Below are 20,517 nucleotides of genomic sequence, written 5' to 3'. Positions count from 1 at the left end.
ACCTTTGTATTCTTTATAACAATTGGATACTTCATCCCTAAGAAAAAAAAAGTAAGATTTTTTTAGCAAAACAATACCACCATTATTTGAAATATACAAGTAACAAATTCAATTGACTTTCTTCTACCATAATTGCACCATACTTTTCATTCTGAAGCTTTTTGCCAAGTAAAAGATTAAACTAGTTCATACTTGACAATATACAAAACCAGCATGTTCTTTTAAGCTTGTTTTATTTTAATTCATTTAATTTATACTTATAAATCAGCTCAGCTCCAATGCAGATGGTTCCAACTTTTCATGAACTACAATCCTGGGAATCATGCTGCACAATGGATCCGTATAAATCAGATGGAATTTTCCCACAGAAGTAAAGCTATAACAGAAGAAACTTGGGTGTTCTAGTGCTGGTTATCTAATTCCTTGCAGAGTCTGGGTTGTTTAGAGAAATAAGAGTTGTCATAACACAAACAATTCCAGTAATAATTTGACCATTTATAAATTAGTTCCAAATCATTTACATGAATTATAGTCTTAGAAAATATATGTACAGCAAAAACAGAATGCAATGTAACAGTGTCATTAATTTGATTTATAATGATACCTATATAACAATCATATTTCACAATTTCATTAAATTCTGTTCATCATTTTAGATTTTAGAAGGACACAGAAGACTAAATCATATAACCTAGATTTCCTTTACAACCTGTCAAAGAACTTTTTTACTCCCTCAAATTTCACTGCAATAAACAGACTTACAAATCTTTCACTTGGCTAAAATAATGTCATCAGAGAAAAACAAACTCAAAAAAGTCTAAAATGAAATGGGGGAGGAGAGGCTTAGAATAGACAAGTCTTTTCATGACCTTATGCTGTCATTCTGAAATTTGGATGTGTCCAAGAATCACTAACTGCTGAGCACTGGTGGCTCACACCTGTAAACCTAGAAATTTGGGAGGTTGAGATCTGGAGGATTGTAGTTTGAGGCCAGTCCAGGCAAACAGTTCATTGAGACCCCATCTCCAAAATAACCAGAGTAAAATGGACTGGTGGTTTGGCTTAAGCAGCAAAGTGCCTGCTTTGCAAGTCCAAAGCCCTGAGATGACACCCCAGTCCTACCAAAAAAAAAAAAGAAAAAAGGAAAAAAGAAGCACTAACTGCTTGCTATTCCTAAGCCCTGGCATGAGACAACCTGATTCAGTAAATCTAGAGGATGCTAAAATCTGTACTTTTAACAAGCATTGCCAAGAAATTCTGACTCTAACATACACAATAGGGAAGAGTTTGGGGCTTACTCTCCACACAGTGCTTGGCAGTTCAGATATTAGCACCAGTCAGATTGTTTAATCAGTGCCTCATTCTACTGGCACAAGATCTCCTAGGGATTCTGGTTTTCCTACATCCAATCTCACTCTTGTCCTTTTGCACCCACCTCTAGCTCTGTGCCCTACTCTCCTGATAGCCCTCCTACCAGCACTATACCAGACAAAACTAACCCAAGTTTGTCTTTTAAATCAGTACAAGTATTCAACAGAAAACACAAGGATGGCTTACCATTTTTACTTCCGTCAGCCATTTTAATATCTTTTACTTCAAAATCAGTCAAAACAGAGCCACCTGCTTCTTGGAAATCCTGGGCAAATGACAACGCTACCTGCCGATAGTCCACAATGCCAGTATATGGACAATCAATGGCCAATAGACCCTAGGACAGAATTACAAAAAAGTCAAATGACATAATTAAAAAACAATGAGGTTTCTTCAGAATTTTACTTTAGCTGTTTTTACTTGTTTTTACTTATTTTTTAAATGTTTTTATTAGTGTATAATAGGTTACTTGTTTATTTTGATAGGTAACACACATTTTTGCTTGACAAAAATCTGATTGTCTTAAAGAAAAAGAAACATAAAAGTTAGCTCCATAAAGTGCTTGAATATAATATACGCATATATTATGTACATATAATGCATATATTAATACACAATCTGTTTTATATAATAAAATTATATATATTTATATATACATATACACACCCCTCTCTATAATCACAAACCAATTTTTCTCCTTAGGAGTTAATTTTGCTTTTCCAGCAGCTATGGGTTTTCCAGTTTTATTCAGCCCTTACCACTTCAGACATACTCACTGAGAACTCAGTTGTACTAGCTAGCTACTCACTGATTTGCTGCAGACCCTAACTTCAAGACTCTAAATACAGAATGGAGATTTTATAGATGAATTCAAACTTTCTCTTCAGGTAATATGAAAAATGAACAGCCTGTTTTTTTGTGCTTGTTTCTGTCACTGAAGACGTAATTAAACTGTAGATGACCTAAACCCTTGCTTATTTTATTTTTTGGAATGAATGCTGAATGTGCCATTGGCCTTTTCTGATTCTGAAGAAAAAGGTAAGAGCAGAATTTCACACACTGAGTACTGACTACATTTTGGTGATAGCACCATTTTCTATTGCCTACTGTGTATATGAGTAAGTCAGTGCTCTCAATTTCTCTTAAGAGGGTAACCAGTTCAGTACTGTCATTGTTGCAATTTTAAAACAGTATCTCAAATAATATTATTTTAAATATTTCACTGTTGTATTCACCACCCATCCCTATCCTAACACATACTTGCTTGACCCTTAAAAGCCTTTGACTTTGCAACTCCCCCCTCCACTAATGTTTCCAGATGGTCAGATGCTGTTAAGGTTAAAGGCTCACAAAACACCAGTCTCTTCTTCAAAAACTGAAAGCAACGTTTGGAAAAACTTCACCGTTATCCCAACAGTCTTGTTTCCAGAATATAAGAGCATTTGCTATATACAGGTAATCATTCCTTCTGTTTTGGTGCAGTTGTTAAATGTAAGACTACATTAGTCCTGCTTACTGCCCAACAATCTCTAATTTATAGGTCAATAACTGGAACTCAACTTTAACCTACAGGTAATATTTGGGTGCAATAACTTTGGAAGTTAGTGTAGGATATCAAGAGTTTAATCCACAAAAACTTCTTTACTTAGCATAAAACTGTTACAAGTATAACAGAGAGCTACATATGTGCTGTTAAGTGTTTCATTATGAATCAATAGTTTTTTAGAATCCCAAATATCCTCTTTATTTTATACTCCTATTACCCTGCACAATACCTGACACACATAAGTCACTCAAATATTTACTGAATAAATAAACTTTTGAAGGCTATTATTAAGCATACTGGGTTTCTGGTGACGGAGTGGCTTAAGTGGTAGAGTCTCTGCCTAAAGCCTGAGGCCCTGAGTTCAAACCCTAGTACCACCTAGAAAACAAACAAAAAATGCTAGATTTCCACCCCTCCAGCACTCCCCTAACAGGTCTCCCTTCTCTTCTTTCTGTTTCTAGTCTTGGCTTTCTCCTTCTTGTGAGGTGTTAGAATGCTCCATATTAAGGGAAGGTGGAGTAAGCCACCACTGTGAAGCAAACCAATGCCTCGTTTAGGACTGGCTGCAGGGCACGGTCAGCAAAGCTGAGATGGGGCTGGTGGACAGGCTGGCTGTATTCATCAGTGGGAGGCTGGGCATGTACTGTCCAGGTCACCACGTTTCAACTTGAAATCTGTAGCCACAGGTCAGGTTGCTAGAACAAAACCAAGAAAGTGGCACTGGAAAAATTGGGAGAACTCAGTCAGGAGACAGAGGAACAATGTTAAAAGGCAGAAGGAACAGCAGAGCTGAGATCAGAGGTAACAGTGAGGATCTGCCCACACAGGGAGCTGTCAAGAGTTATCTTCTGCTGGGTGCTGGTGGCTCAGGCCTGTAATCCTACCTACTCATGAGGCAGAGATCAGGAAGATCACAGTTTGAAGTTCTGTGAGACCCTATCTCGAAAACCCTTAAAAAAATAGGGTTAGTGGAGTGGCTCAAGGTGAAGGACCTGAGTTTAAGCCCCTATACCAAGAAAAAAAAAAAAGATATCCCCTACTTGAAATCCCAGCTACTCAGGAGGCAGAGGTAGGAGGATTGTAAGTTTAAGGCCAACCTGGCCAAAAGTTAGAAACACCCTATCAGAAATAAAATACAATAAGAGGGCTTGGGGGCATGGCTCAAAAGGTAAAGCGCTTGACAGCATGCACAGGCCCTGGGCTCAACCCTCAGTACTGGGGGAAGAGAGGGATTATCCTGATAAACTTTATCTTTCTGAAAGGCCGAAGAGAAACAGATGGGACCCTGTACTGGGAAATTTTGCCCAACATTCTCAGTAGTCGTGGTGAGATTAGGGGAAAGGAGAGGAACTTTTTAATTTTTTTGGCAATACTAGAGTTTGAACCCACAGCCCCACAATTGCTAGGCAGGCACTTTACCACTTGAGCCATGCTTCCAGCCCTTTTTTGCCTTGGTTCTTTTTCTTTTTTTATTATTTTTATATTTATTTATATATGTATACATTGTTTGGGCCACCTCTCCCTCCTGCCCCCGACCAACCCTCTGCCTTGGTTATTATTCAAGTAGTGTCTTTTTTTTTTTTGGCATGGGCTGTGACTCTCCTATTTATGCCTCCTGTATACCTGGGATGATAGGTGTATACCTCCACATCTGGCTTTATTGGTGGAGACAGGACCTCACTAACTTTTTGCCTGGGCTGGCCTCAAACCATGATCCTCCTAATCTTTACCTTCAGAGGAGATGGAATTACAGACATGAGTCACCATATCTGGTGGAACTTACTCTTATGAAATAATCAGACTATATTTTCCTCTATTTATTGCCACCCCTTAATAATCCCAAACTGGCCTTGCGTAAGGTATATCACTTCTGCAGAGGCCTCAGACAGAAGCAGAATCTAACTCTTTTATAAGTTAAACTACTCATTCATCTTCAAGTAGGGTTCATCTTTGAGAAGACCTTTTTAAAACCTTGGACAAAACTAAAAGCACTGCCTTAACTGTGGCACAAGTCAAGAGCATTGGCTCTTTCAGAATGCTTACATGTTATGCCAAAACATTACCTTTGGACTGGAGGAGGGGCGCAAGTAGTAGAGCGCTTGCTTAGCAAGCGTGAGGCCCTGAGTTCAAACCCCAATACCAAAACAAAAACAACACAAAAAAAACCCATCTTCTGCTACACTACAACTTTCTTCAGGTCAACAGCCATGCTTTACCCATATTCATACCTGCAATACCTAACTATAGTGTTTGGCACTTGGTAAACAAGAAAATTTTGGACGAACCAAACAGAAAAGAACTGAGTCAGTTCTTGGGCAGAGCACTCCTTAGGAACTGCGTGACCCTGAGAAACAGTTTCCTCATTTATAGACAAATAATATGCATATTGGTAATTGTTTTATCTGTGTACACATACTTATCTCCCTCATTTCAACGACTTAGGAGGATCACATGTCAGGTGCAAGGAACAACATATATAGGGATAAAAATGTGCTTAGCCATTACAACATGTGAGAAGTTTTGATGTTTTTAAACAGTAAAGCCTGATATAAAGAATCATGGGTTCCTGTTTCTTTTTCAATCTTTAAAACTCTTTACAAGGACACAACAGACAATAATCAGATAGAATCTTCCAAATTCTCCAAATTTTAGTACCACAAGGAAACCAGTAGTTCTATTTTTTTTAACTTCATGACCAAATCTACAGTGATATCAGCTCAGATGTTCTTTCCCTTTTTGACACCAATCTTTAAAGAGCTTTTCATTACCAAATAAAAAATTTAAAACATGCTAAAACTGGCATGCCTTTCTGAAGGTTATAAATTGTTTTATTCTCAAAGGGTAACACTTGATAAGAACATGTCAATGAGACTCTAACATCTTAATTTCACAACTAAACTCCATCAGAATCACACAAAGCCTCAAAACACTAAGTTTTAAGTTCAGTTTCAATAAAATGTATAGGAGGCCATTGTTTTGTTTTAGACTGAGCTCTGGTACCCCAAGCACCAACAGGCACTCTACCATTTTGGAGTTACTCATGCTAAAGTTCTATGTCACCAAATTAAATTGCTTATCTGACCTTCCAAGAAATCAGGACAGGGACAATAGCCAAATCTCCGAACAGGTCAGTTTTAGCCAGCATGATAAGGAAGTTTCCTCTATTCTAATCTTATAAGGAAGGTAACTTTGAAACAACCAATCAGCTTTTCATTCTGTCTCCGCTTTCCTCAGCCCTTTCCTGCCTAGAAAGCCAACCTCCTCTGCTCAGCTCATCAGAGCCCTTTTTCACTGGAAAACTGTAACTAAGACATCACAGTGGTAGTGTAAGAAGAGATAATGGGACTTTAATTAGAGTAGAGACATAGATCCACTCACATACATTCACCTGTTATCCCAAAGGAATACTGCAGTGTGGTGGGGGAAATGATACAATGGTGTTAGGTCAAATGGATATTCACATGGGGTATGAAAATATACCTTGACCTATATTGCATACCATATATAAAAACCAATTCCAAATGGACATGAAAGGTAAAACAAGAAAACTTAAAAAAACACATAGAATATTCGCCAGGCCTTCAGTTAGGTGGATTTCTCAAACAGACACCAAAAAACACTAAACATAAAAATTTATGAATAAATTGCTAAATTGATTACATTAAGAATCTCTGTTCATCTGAAGATACTATTAAAGTGAAAAGATAAGCTATAGAAAGGTAAAAGATATCTGCAACATACATTTAGATATACATATATATCACAAATATATATGTATATCATACAGCACTCATATACATACTATATAATGAACTTCTAAAACTAATAAAAATTGTTAGAAGAAAATGGTAGACCAATAGAAAAATGGGCAAAGAACTCAAATAGGTACTTCAGAAAGAAAAATATTCTAGTGGCCAAATAAACATATGAAAGGGTATATAAATTTGAGTCATTAGGAAAATATAAATTAAAACCATAATATGTGGATATCAGTGGCTAATCCCTGTAATCCTAGCTATTTGTGAGGCAGAGATCAGGAAGATCACGGTTTGAGGCCAACCCAGAAAAACAGTTCATGAACCCTACCTTCAAAATAACCAGAGCAAAACGGCAAAATAGACTAGAGGTGTGGCTCCAGCAGTAGAGAACTTGCTTTGCAAGCACAAAGCCCTGAGATCAAACCCCAGACCCACAAACAACAACAACAACAAAAAAAACCCATAGCATAATACTAAAGATTGAGCATTCCTAATCCACAGTCCAAAATCTGAAATGCTTCAAAATCTGAAACTTTTTGAGTGCTGACATGATACTCAAAAAGCTTCAGAGATTTTGGGGCATTTCAGATTTCGTATTTTTTGAATTAGGGATGCTCAACTGGTAAAGTCTGTGCAAATATTCTAAAATGTGAAAAACTCTGAAACCTGAAAAGCTTTTGGTTCTAAACATTTTGAATAAGGGACACAGCCTGTACCACATGCCCACTAGAATGGCTAAAATGAACACAATAAATACCAGTGTTAGTAAAGATATGGAGCAACTGGAACTCATCAACACTACTGATGAGAATATAAATTGGGGCAACTGTCTTGGCAGTACCTGCCAAAGCCAAACATATGCATAAACTGCAACCTAACAATTTCTCTCCTCAGAATATGAACATGTATTCACCAAAATATTCACACTAGACTGTTCATAGCAGCACTATTTGGAACAGCTCCAAGGGTTGGCGGAGTGCTTCAAGCAGTACAGCACCTGCCTAGCAAGTGTGAGGCCCTAAATTCAAATCCCAGTGCCATGAAAAAAAGAAATCATGGAATAGCTCAAAATTATAAGCTACACTCAAGTTATGGAAACAGCCAAGATGTCCCACTACTGACGAATGGATCAAGAAAATGTGGTATCTATACACAATGGAATTTTATGCAGCCATGAAGAAGAACAAAATGTTATCATTCGCTGGTAAATGGATGGAATTGGAGAACATCATTCTGAGTGAGATCAGCCTGGCCCAAAGGACCAAAAATCATATGTTCTCCCTCATATGCAGACATTAGATCAAGGGCAAACACAACAAGGGGATTGGACTTTGATCACATGATAAAGTGAGAGCACACAAGGGAGATATGAGGATAGGTAAGACACCTAAAAAATTAGCTAGCATTTGTTGCTCTCAATGCAGAGAAACTAAAGCAGATACCTTAAAAGCAACTGAGGCCAATAGGAGAAGAGGACCAGGAACTAGAGAAAAGGTTAAATCAAAAAGAATTAACCTAGAAAGTAACACACATGCACAGGAAATTAATGTGAGTGAACTCCCTGTATAGCTATCCTTATCTCAACTAGCAAAAACCCTTGTTCCTTCCTATTATTGCTTATACTCTCTCTTCAACAAAATTAGAGATAAGGGCAAAATAGTTTCTGCCGGGTATCGAGGGGGTGTGGGGGAGGGGGCAAGGTGGGTGGTAAGGGAGGGAGTGGGGGCGGGGGGGGAAAATGACCCAAGCATTGTATGCACAAAGAAATAATAAAAAAATAAAAAATAAAAAAAATTATAAGATACACAAATTTCCATTAACAGTAGAACAAACCATGCTGTGTTCACACAATGCACAGCAAAGAACATGCAGCAATGGTAACAACCAAGCTACAACTACATGCGACAATATGAATAAACTTCACAGACAATAATGAATACAAGAAGCCCCAACACAAATCATACCATATGATTCTATATACATAAAATTCAATAACCTACAATGCAAGAAGTTGGATAGTTACCACTAAGAGAAATGTACTAGTAGAGGGCATGAGGGGAATACTGGGAGACTGGAAATGTCCTGTTTTTTTCTGTTTTGTTTTTATCTGGATGCAGGTCACACTTTGTAAAAATTCAATATGCTGAACACTTATGATTTGTTGTATGCTAAGATTCCAAAACATTAGAGCAGACAGAAAATCAGGGAAGAAAAATGAAGAGGAGAGTTAGTATATAAAAATAAAAATGTATTCTTAAGGCCCTACATACTTGGCAAGATGGGGCACAAGTGTGTCTCAAATGCAACAGAACAATGCAATCAGTTAAATTATTCAGTGCCCATAAAATAAAAACAAACCAACTGAACTCAGAAACAACAAAACTATTCCCATAACTAAGATCTGACAGAAGTATCTTCTGAGGGTTCTCACAAAAAGATGTTGTGTAACAGAGGGAACGACGTATGTCCTCAACCACATCCTTATAATAAAGGCCACAGTGAATGACACAATGACCTTCTCCATAAGCTGATGCCATAAAAACCAAAGCACAATTCAAAGGAAGTAACTGGGGTTAAGTAGTAGCAGGGGGAAGGGACTGCAGTGCCACTCTGATAGTTGTACAGGAATACTAAGTGCTCCACATATCCTTCAGGCTACCTCCCGTAACTACTAGGGTTTTGTTTATTTGTTTGTTTTGGCAGTAGCACTACCTGACAGTGATCTTAAGGTCACACTCTCTAAGACAGGTGCCTAGAGTCCAACTCTGGTATGGTATTAATAAAATGATGGGAGAGAGTAACAGGAGATACAGCCATTTATTGGAACAGCCAGTGAAACTGAGGCTTGAACTAAAAAGTGTAACTGGAAAAGTTATACTGGCAAGGTTATACTGGAAAGGTAGAGTGACGATTATATTATTATTCACATTTCTTTCAAGACTAAAGATTGTTTTCCCCCATAGTGTATTTCAAGCGAGATACTCTACAACTCGCCCTTCACATTGACACCAAGTATATCTTTCTAAAGTAGAGAGCACTGTCACTACTCTGCTCAAAAATACTCAGTTATTCTCCATGCCAACTGGAATAACTTCAAAATTATTAGTATGAATGCCAGCTCTTTCATTTGGGCCTAATCCTACCTTCCCAGCCTTATCTCTTATCTCTCTCCACACACCCTACACTCTAACCATACCTCACTGTTCAGCATTTATCAAACATGCCATGTAGACCCAGACTCTGTTGCCTTTGTATAGGTTGGTCAGACCTATTATTTTATCACAGGGAAAGAAGAAATCAGTTGTCCAGAGTTCGTGGCAATGCCCTTCCCTGCTATTGTGACAGGATCACCTAACTGATTTTATGATTCCTGTCTCCTATAAATTCACCCTCAGCCTTCATGTGGCAGGACTGAGCCCTAAATGAAAATATCCTTTTGACCATGTGCACAAGTGGCAAATCACTCACCCTGCAATATGGCTCCTTCTTTCTTATATCCTCCTGCTGGATCAGCCTCAAGCCTTGAACACCATTTTGTAGGCCTCTCTCATATAGGGCCTTAAGTCTGGGGATTTCTTCTTGTTCAACAGCTACGATTAGCTTCAAAATAAAATGATAAAGAACATGGATAGAGTTAAACACATCATCAGCTGTGAAAGACTTAATTCAATGGAAAATAAAAAATTATTACACAACTTAATTGATGTAAATTTATTTTTCTTCATGTATTCACTTCAACCTTTCTTCATGAATTTATTTTCTTCCATTACCAAGAAAAGTTGTCTTAAGAAAATGACATTAAAATTAATTTTCCCCAAAGGTGAGATATAGCCCAATTTTTACTTCTTATCATACTCCCTACATGAATCTTGGTCATAAGCAACTCATCATTACCACTCCCTGAATCCCAGAGGCAAGAGAAGCACAAGTTGCTTATCCTTTAAATTTTTCAAAATAAATGGCCTTCTTTTCTCTATAAGGAAATGTGAAATGCCAGTACATCAAAAAGACAGCCAGTCAGACGGCAGAATTGGGAGAACAGCAGTTCAAGGACAACCTGGGCAAAAAGTTCACGAGACTCCATCTCAACCAATGTCTGGGCATAAGAGTGTGCGCTTGTCATCCTAGCTATGCCGGGAAGCACAAATAGGAGGATTGTGGCTGAGGCCAGCCCAGGCATAAAGTAAGACCCTATCACAAAAAAAAACAGCAATGCAAAAAAGGCTGGTGGAGTGGCTCAACTGATAGAGTGCCTGCCTAGCAAGCACAAGGCTCTGAGTTCAACCCCTAAAGCTGGAAAAAAAAAAAAAAAGTCAACATTCCCTGTATGAAGATAACACTGACAGAAAACTACCTTTTTACTTCCTGGGAAAAATAACAAAGAATTCACTGGTGTGTTATGTTGCAGAGAAAAAGTAGTAAATCATCAACTTTACTTAAAATTCTTCTTATATAGATTTCTGGGAAAAGTATAAGAAGTTGAGTTTCTGGCCAGTTGCCAGTGGCTCACACTTATAATCCTAGCTACTTGAGAGGCTGAGCTCAGGAGGATCATGGTTTGAGGCCAGCCCAAGCAAGCAGTTCTTGAAACTCCCATCTTCAAAATCAGCAAAATGGACTAGAGGTATGGCTCAAACAGTAGAACACCTGCTTTGCAAGTACAAACCTCTGAGTTCAACTCCAGTCTCACAAAAAAAAAAAAAAAAAAAACTTGAGTTTCTTCTTATTTTAGTTACCAGCAAAGCAAAGCACAAATGCACATTCATAGATACATTAGAATTCACAATTTACTCTTTTATACTAAGGAGTCAACAGAATTTCATGAGGCAATACGTTTAGTCAAGGTGTAAAGGCTATTTCAACCAACAAATAATTAACTTTAAAAATAGGAGAGGAGTCAAAGGACACCATGTAATTGTACTATGTGGCTTTTTTTTTCACTTAATATTTTGCTAGGACCATCTTCCCACATTACTACAAAAATATAATACATCTTTAATGATGACAATGAGCTTTTAATCTTAAAATTCATAAGAAGAAAAAAACCTTGCAAAAACAAAAAGACTGGGCTGGGATGTAGCTTAGTGGTAGAGTGCTAGAAGCCCAGGGGTTCTATCCCCAGCATATGAAAAAAAAAAGACAAAAATTAAAAGAGTTGTAAAGGAGTGATAGGAACAACTGTATGCCAACAAATTAGATACAGATATCAGATAAAGATATAAACTTCTGAAACTGACTCAAAAAGAAAGGAAAATCTAAACAGACCTTTAACAAGTAAAGAGATTGAAAATTTCCTACAAAGAAAAGTAGAGGCATCAAAGGCTTAACTCATGAATTGCTATCAAATTTTCAAAACTAATTTAATTCTTCATAAATTCTACCAAACAGAACACCTTCTTAACTAATTTTATGAGGCCAATTAGCTTAATACCAAAGCCAAGCATAAGAAATTGCAGACTAATATTCCACACAAACACACACGCACGCGCGCACACACAGGCACAGAGTTGGCTCTTATTTTGTTTTGTTTTAGTGCTCTACAACTGAGCTATATACTTAACCTTCCTTTATAAATATCAATGCAAAAATCCAAGCAAAACAATAACACAGCAACATATAGAAAAGACTATCGCAGGGCACTGGTGGCTCATGCCTGTAACCCTAGCAACTCAGGAGGCAGAGATCCAAAGGATCACAGTTCAAAGCAGCCCGGGCAAGTAGTTCTGTAAGACCCTATCTCAAAAAAACCCTTCATAAAAACAGGGCTGGTGGAGTGGCTCAAGGTAAAGGCCCTGAGTTCAAGCCCCAGTACAGCAAAAAAAAAAAAAAAAGAAGAAGAAGAAGAAGAAGAAGAAAGGATTGTCACAGGAAGGCAAGATCAATTTAACCTCCAAAAGTCAATTAATATAATGCATTATAATAAAGGACAAAAATCATATGAATACCTCAATAGAAGCAGAAAAGACATTTAAGAAAACCCAACGCTGTTCATGAGTAAACCAAGTCAAACAAACAGCCCAAAACAAACAAACAAAAACCTACTAAACACAAACAAATAGAAAGGAACTTCCTTAAACTAGTAAAGAGAATCTACCAACCCCCCCCCACAGTTAACATCATACTAAAGAGTGAAGATTAAATGCTTTCTCCCTAAGAACACAAGAATAGCCACATGTTGTATACACAGGCAGTTCTACCCATGGAAATTAGGCAAGCAAAATAAATAAAAGGCATCTGCAAAATTGAATAATAAGTAAAATGAATCTACTTGACAAGATCCTACAAGTCTAAGAAACACCCCCTCACACACAGACACAGACACAATTAGAAGTAAAAAATGAGTCTGGCAAGACTGCACAATAAAAAAAGTTAGTATTTGAAAAATCGGGGCTGGCAGAGTGGCTCAAGTGGTAGAGCACCCACCTAGGAAGTGTGAGGCCCTGAATTCAAACCCCAGTACCACCAAAGAATAAATAAAATCATAGTCTATACATTAGCAATGAATAATTAAAAATGAAATCAAGCAAATAATTCCCTTTACAAAAGCATCAATAAAATAAAATAATGAGGACTAAATTTAATGAAAGAAGGCAAAACTTACACGATGAAAACTAAAACATTGCTGGAAGAAATTAAAAATCTAAATGAATGAAAGAAATACCACAATCATCGAGTGCAAGATTTAATACTGTTAAAATGGCAATATTCCCCAAATTGATCTACAGATGAACACAATCCATATCATAACCTCAACCACCTTTTTGGAGAAATTGACAAGTTGCCCCCAAATTCACTTAGAAATGCTAGGATCCCAGAATAGACAAAACAATCTTGAAAAAGAAGAACAAAGTTAGAGGTCTTATACTTCCTGTGCCGGTACAAGGACAGACATATACATCAATGGAACAGAGTTGAGAATCCAAAAATATGCTCAACTGATCTTTTTTCTTTTTGGTAATACTGGGGGTTGAACTCAGGACCACATGCTTGCTAGACAGGCACTCTGATTCACACCCCAGTAACGACTTTAGTGAATTTGCTTTAGTGAATTTTGAGATAAGATGGTCTCACATTATACCTGGGTTAGCCTGGACCATGATCCTCCTATTTGTGCTTCCCAGTGTAGCTCAGTATGACAGGCACACACCATCGTACCCACCCATTGGTTGAGACGGGGTCTTGTGAACTTTTTGCCCAGGCTGTCTTCAAACTGAGATCCTCCAGATCTCTACTTCTTAAGTAGCTAGGATTACAGGCTTCAGTCACCACACCCAGCCTCAACTGATTTTTGATATGTGTGGCAAAACAATTTATGTACAAAGGATACTCTTTTCAACAAATAATGCTGTGACAACTAGGTATCCACAAAAGGATGAAGGTGGACCCCTCCCTCACATAAGAAAATTAATTTCAAAATAATCATAGATTTAAATGTAAAACCTAAGGCTACAAAACTTAGAAGAAAATACAGGGATCACCTTTTATTCACCATTTCATCTTCTGAGGTTTCAGTTACCTGTCCAAACATAGTACAAAAGTAGTAAAAAAAAAATTCTCGAAATAAACAGTAAGTTTTAAACTCCTGCCACTCTTAATAGCATGCTGAAATCTTACACCCTTAGACTCCACTCGCCTGGGATATGAGCCACTGTTCTGTTCAGCACATCCATGTTGGTACTCTACCCACCTCCTGGTCACTTTGTAGCTATCTCAGATGCTTGACTGACTATGCCTGTATCACAGTGCTTGTACCCGAGCAACCCTTATTTTACTTAATGATGGCCTCAAAGCACATGAGTTGTGAGGCTGGAAAATACCATCTCACGACATATGAATACAGCATATAAGATATTTTGAGTGAGTGAGAAAGACTGACCATGTTCACATAATTTTATTACAGTATATACTATAATAATTCTTTTATCTGATAGTTATTGTTGTTAATCTCTTACTGTGCATAAGGTTTACATTAAACTTCATCATAAAAATATAGTATACATAGGGTTCAGTGCTTCCTGAAGTTTCTGGCATTCATGGGGTAGTGGAATGTCTCTCTTGTAGATAGGAGGAAACTACTGATACTGTATTCAAAGCATACAAAGAACACATACAATGCAACAATAAAACAACAAATAACCTAAGTTTAAAATGAATAAAAGCATGAATATACATTTCTTTAAAGAAGCTATACATGAATGGCCAAGAAGGACATGAAAAAGATGCTAAAAAAAAAAATCCAGCAACCCTCCTACCAGTTATGTATCCAAAGAACATGAAATCAGACAGATATTTCAGACAGAGAGCAACACTCCTATGTTCTTGCAGCATTATTCACAATAAGTGTTATCAATGGATGAATAAAGAAAAATGTGTTATACATACCACAAATAAATAGTATTCCGCCTTAAGAAAGGAGGAAATATGGTCATGTGTGACAGTATAGATGAACCTTGAGACATTATATAAATGCCTATCAACTGATGAATAGAAAAACAAAATGTGGTATATTCATATATGGAGTACTATTCAGCCACAAAAGAGAATGAGGTACTGATTCATGCTACAATATGGATAGGCTATGAAAACATGCTAAGTTAAAAAAAAGTCACGAAAGACCACATGGAAAGATGCTCTGATATCATTCTATTTATATGAACTGTACAAAAGAGGCAATTTTATAGAAACAGAAAGGATATCAATGATTTCTAGGGGTTCAAGAGAAGTGGGAATCAGGGAGCTACTTGATATGGGGTCTCTTTTTAGGGTGATGAAAATATTCTAAAATTAGTTAGGGGTGATGGTTATGCAACTCTGTAAATATAACCAAATTATACACTTAAAAGCATATAGAGCAGTTATTTTTAAAATTATATGGAGTCATACCATCATTTTTTGTTATTCTCTAATATTAGAGTTCACAAATTATCACAAATACAAAAGCAGAAAATGTCAGGTATTTTTAAAAATTCAATATTAAACATTGTTAAGAAAATGGTAGCTATGAATAAGTCAAAGTCCTAGTAAAATGCCATACCTTGCCACACTGCTTGTAGGGAATTCCCTTTTGGTTACAGTACTCATAGATGAGGGCTGCACCTTGTACACATAATTTAGCTTTCAGAGATTCTGGTTTATAATAAATTCCACTATGTATGACACCACTGTTATGTCCAGTCTGGTGAACAGCTACAAAACAAGCAGAATGGGGTAAGAGAAAGTATGTGACTCGTACAAAACCTAAGAGGTGGGAGAACAATTATAGCTGGAGCTATTAGAGACCACATCATTAGCAATCCTGCCTGAATTTGTTCAGATTCAGGATAACTTCCTCTAGCGGCTGTCCCTGGTATCCATGCTACATCACTCCTGCCCATCTCCAATTTCAACTAAAACTTTGGTGTACAAACTCACCTCTCACTACCAAAAACCACTCCAAGAGCTCAGTGGGGCTCCCTGCCCTATGCCGAGGTCCTTTTTTATTTCTTAGGAAAAACTGGGGGCTATTAACAACACTAAGGGCAATCCTCAGTCAAGAGCGACCAGAGCTGATGGATGAATAAGCACAATCCTGGAAACATTACAGTGTTCCTCAGAGCAGCCAGTAGAATCAAGTGCCCAGCAGCTTTCTGGACAATGGAGCCTCATGTGGCTTTTCCTCCTCTGTCTTACTCTCTCTCCCTCCCCTCACTCCTTTCTGCCCTCTCAAATGAATCACATACATATATAAGTCCTTGTCCCAGAATTGACTTTCAGGAGAACCCAAAATAATAGGATTCAGGATGATTGATTCAGAGCTGACAAAATGAGCAGGTATCCAAGCAAGCCCAAAGAGCAATACTGGTAATAGATATACATACCTAAATCTTTTTCCTTTTCCAGAACAACAACTGAAAGTGCAGGATGCCGCCGGATGAGTGCTCTGGCAGAGGCAAGTCCCACAATTCCGCCACCAACGATGGCTACATCAAATGACCTTTAAGAGATAAAGCAACCTTTAAAGACATGAAGGTTTATAGTAGATTTCACCAAACTCCACTTGCACAACTCTCATCATCACTGGACAATTAAATGACTAATTTGTAATTTGAGCTTTGGGCTATTTGGCTTCACACTCAGAAAACAAACCTTTCAAAGTTACAGGCATTGTTGGCCAGTGGATTAAGCAGTGACAGCCTACTGACAGATAATATGGCTGCTGGGTTTCCCAAACTCTTCTGTTTCTGGGCCAGTAACATCAGTGATTGCTTTGTGCCAACTATCACATTTTCTCTACCAGATATCCTTTTAAAATTCAAACTTAGTATTCTTGTGTGTGTGTGTGTGTGTGTGTGTGTGTGTGTGTAACTGGGGTTTGAACTCAGGGCTTCATGCCTCATGCTTGCTAGGCAGGTACTCTGCCATTTGAGCCACTATGCCAGCCCTTCAAATGTAGTATTCTTGAGGACAGGCTAACACATTAAGCCTTTAACACTTTACTGTGCTAGAATTTATACTTTTTCTGTTGAGAAGGAAATAGCAGTGAGAAAATCAAACCTTAGGAAATAAATGGTCTATAGTGCACTCAGAAAGACAGTCTTAGACATGAAATTGATTATAAAACTATTTAAAAATTATAAATGACATGTATAATTTATTTAACTGTGTGATGAGATTACCTTTAGCCCTGACCTCAGGGTCAACAAGTCTACATGACCTAAATGTTATATAGACACAGTAAAGTGCAGACAGGGTCCTTCTTCTGAAGAATGATCTAAATTTTAATTTCAAAATCTTCAGCAGAAGGATACCAATTTGATCACAAGTGTTACCATGTCTGTTACTACATCTGGAACCAGAAACAGCTAAGGACTAACATGATCTTGATAAATTCGATCCTGCATTTTAAGTTAATTTTGGGGTAAAGTTGCCTCCTTTAGTGAATAAGCCTTTTAACTTGGACGAGGAGCACCTCCAGGTGGTTCTCACCTGTGGCACTTTTAGGTGTTTGGATTAAATGGTTACCAAGGAGTGTATGGGATGGCGAACAATGCCCACATTTAATGAGAGGGGATAAAAAACAGTCACACAAATAAACGAGGATTCTGGGTCAAATACATTAATAGTGATTTCTGGCAAGTGTTTGCAGGGGTCAACTGAAAAACCACTGGTACAATTAGAGTGCACATGAAAGTGTACATTAAAGAGGTTTTAAAAATATAAATTTTACAAGATAAAAGAAAAAGCACTCACATTCCACTACTTACACTGATTTATAACCATTGTTCCTTATACAACTTTTACAATAACCAGATCTTTTATGAAATCTAAAACAGTTGACTTTTAAGAAATTCAGAATAGGATGAAGGAAGGAGATCCAAGTCACGATATATGGCAGATGGACTTCATATACCTATATGAAACAGAACTAAGAAATCTCTTGCAACTGCTTTAAGTGGGGTGGGGAGGGGGTTGAGGGGAACAGATGATAGGGGCAATGTAAACAATGTACAATATAGGTCTAACTGGAATTGTCACTACAAATTCCTGCCTGTATAATGAATAGATTCTAATAAAACAAACAAAAAAGAATTTCAGAATAACTATTGCTAAAACAGGCTTCATATTTCCAAAACCTCCATCATCTTACACTAAGGTAGGTATATAAAACATTTACAAATACTTACAATATTATGTGTGTGACAATAATAGTTTATGTACTTTTTTCTATAACAAGGTGATATCTAAATTGACCAGTGAACTGCGAAAAGCCTACAATAACAGGACTGTGGTGCAGTTTAGTGGGACAGTGCTTGCCAGCATGAGGAAGGCCCCAAGCTTGATCCCAGCACCACACACTCCCCTTCCTTTTGTGGACTTGTTCTTGTAGAATGTACTTTTTTCTGTGTGTATGTACATGTGCATACATGTGTAAGAGAGAAAGAGAGAACTTTCATGCTTTTTTTTCCTTTCAAGTTCAGCTGTGATGCTTTGCTTAGCCTTCAAGCCTCATCTTCTATAAAACATAGCTAACCCTAACCCCTTTGCAGACGTGGTCTTGATTTCTACAGTGTTTCTCATCTTTGCTGCCTTTGATCAAATTAACATGAAATCTTTTGTCGAGGCAGACCTCTACTCAGAGTGGCTTGTTAAAATATAACCTTCCTGTCAAAAACAAGAGCTAGTTGGCTTTTGTTTTTACAGCTATTACAACCATCAATGAACTATTTACTTTCAAACATAAAACTATCATATTGAGCATGCCACTCTTCCTTCCTCCTCTTAAACCTGAAGAATCCCTGTCCAATACATGAATCACTGAAATACGCTTCAAGAGCTAAAGCACAAACCTCCAAGCATCCGGCAAGGGGAAAGAGCCCAAAATATCACAGATGAACACTGCAGTACATTTGCAGAACAAGATAATAATGAAGGCTGACGATGGTGTCTTTCTCCACAACTCAACCTCAAGCCAAAACCAAAGGGCAGTTTAAAAGATATCATGATTTTTTTGCGGTACTAGGATTTGAACTTCGGGCCTCACACTTGTTAGGCAGGCACTCTACCACTTGAGTCACTCCACCAGGCCTTTTTTGTGCTGGGTATTTTTGAGATAGGGTCTCACAAACTGTTCTCCAGGGCTGACTTCAAACTGCAATCCTACTGATCTCTGCCTCCTGAGTAGCTAGGATTACAGGAGTGAGCCACCAGTGCCTGACAACAGATAGCTTTTTAAAGCTTTCTTGTATAGAAAAGTTTATACTATAATGAACTCCTGCATACACAGCACCCAGCTTCAATAATCATTGACTCATGGAAAGTCTTCCTGGTCTATATCCCATCTATTTCACCCCTTCATGTAATAGACTTGATGTAAATCCTAAACATCACATTATTTTCATCTGTTTATATTTAAATGTTATTACTAATATCCTCTTTTAAAACATATTCTATCATTATTTTAACTAAACAATTAATAATTTTTTATTTTTATTTTATATAATCAAACATTCACTATAAATTTTTCAGATGAAAATAGAACAAAATCTTTGGAATCTAGAATTAACACCAAAAGCATGATTTAGAAAGAAAAAGTTTTGATAAGCTGCACTTCATCAAAGTTTAAAACTTTAGTTCTGCAAAAGTAAGAGGATGAAAAGACAGACTAGGAAAAAATACCTGCAACTATATATCTGACAGAGAGCTCACACTCAGAATATGTAAAGAACTCTCAAAACACATAAGCTATTTAAGTGATGGGCAAAAATATGAACAAACATTCCATCAAAGGAAAGATATAGATATGGCAAATCAGCACATGAAAAGATGATCAACACCATTAGTCACTGCACTGTACAAACAGAATTACATTAGGAAATGCAAATTAAAACCACAAAGAGATATCACCACACCTCATTCAGAATGGCTAAAACAAAACCAAAAAGGGGATAATACCACATGCTGGTGAGGAGGAAAAGTTTGGATTACTTTCTTGCTGGTAGGAATGTACAATAGTACAGCCACTGTGGAAAAGAGTATGGCAGTTTCTTAAAAGACTAAACATGTGGACTGGAGGGAGGTGTGGATCAAGCAGAAGAGTGACTGCTTTGCAAAGCACAAAGTCCTGAGTTCAAACCCCAGTTCCACCAAAAAAAAAAAAAATAAATAAATAAACATGCCATTCAGTAATTGCACTCTTGGGTATTTATTCCACAGAAATTAAAACTGAGTTCCATTAAAAAAAAAAAACAAAAACCTGTACTCAAATATTCGTAGCAGTTCCATTCACAACAGTTAAAAATTGGAAAGAGACAAGATGTCCTTTAACTGGTGAATGGTTAAACAAACTGTGAATGCTATTCAACA

The 20,517-nt window shown here is 37.3% G+C and overlaps 1 protein-coding gene across 1 annotated transcript in view; it reads right to left on the bottom strand.

The window, feature by feature from the left end:
- L2hgdh (L-2-hydroxyglutarate dehydrogenase) overlaps nucleotides 1–20,517 on the bottom strand; it is a 44,638-nt gene that overhangs the window by 22,496 nt on the left and 1,625 nt on the right. The window contains exons 2-6 of the mRNA XM_074068012.1: nucleotides 16,533–16,648; nucleotides 15,710–15,861; nucleotides 10,144–10,275; nucleotides 1,558–1,708; nucleotides 3–37 (exon numbers count right to left, since the gene is read on the bottom strand). Of these exons, the coding sequence (XP_073924113.1) occupies nucleotides 3–37; nucleotides 1,558–1,708; nucleotides 10,144–10,275; nucleotides 15,710–15,861; nucleotides 16,533–16,648 (586 nt within the window). The remainder of the gene's footprint in view (nucleotides 1–2; nucleotides 38–1,557; nucleotides 1,709–10,143; nucleotides 10,276–15,709; nucleotides 15,862–16,532; nucleotides 16,649–20,517) is intronic.

Source organism: Castor canadensis, chromosome 3, assembly GCF_047511655.1.
Source record: "Castor canadensis chromosome 3, mCasCan1.hap1v2, whole genome shotgun sequence".
Lineage (NCBI taxonomy): Eukaryota > Metazoa > Chordata > Mammalia > Rodentia > Castoridae > Castor > Castor canadensis.
Note: the sequence above shows the minus strand (reverse complement) of the source record. Positions and strands in the feature narration are given on the sequence as shown.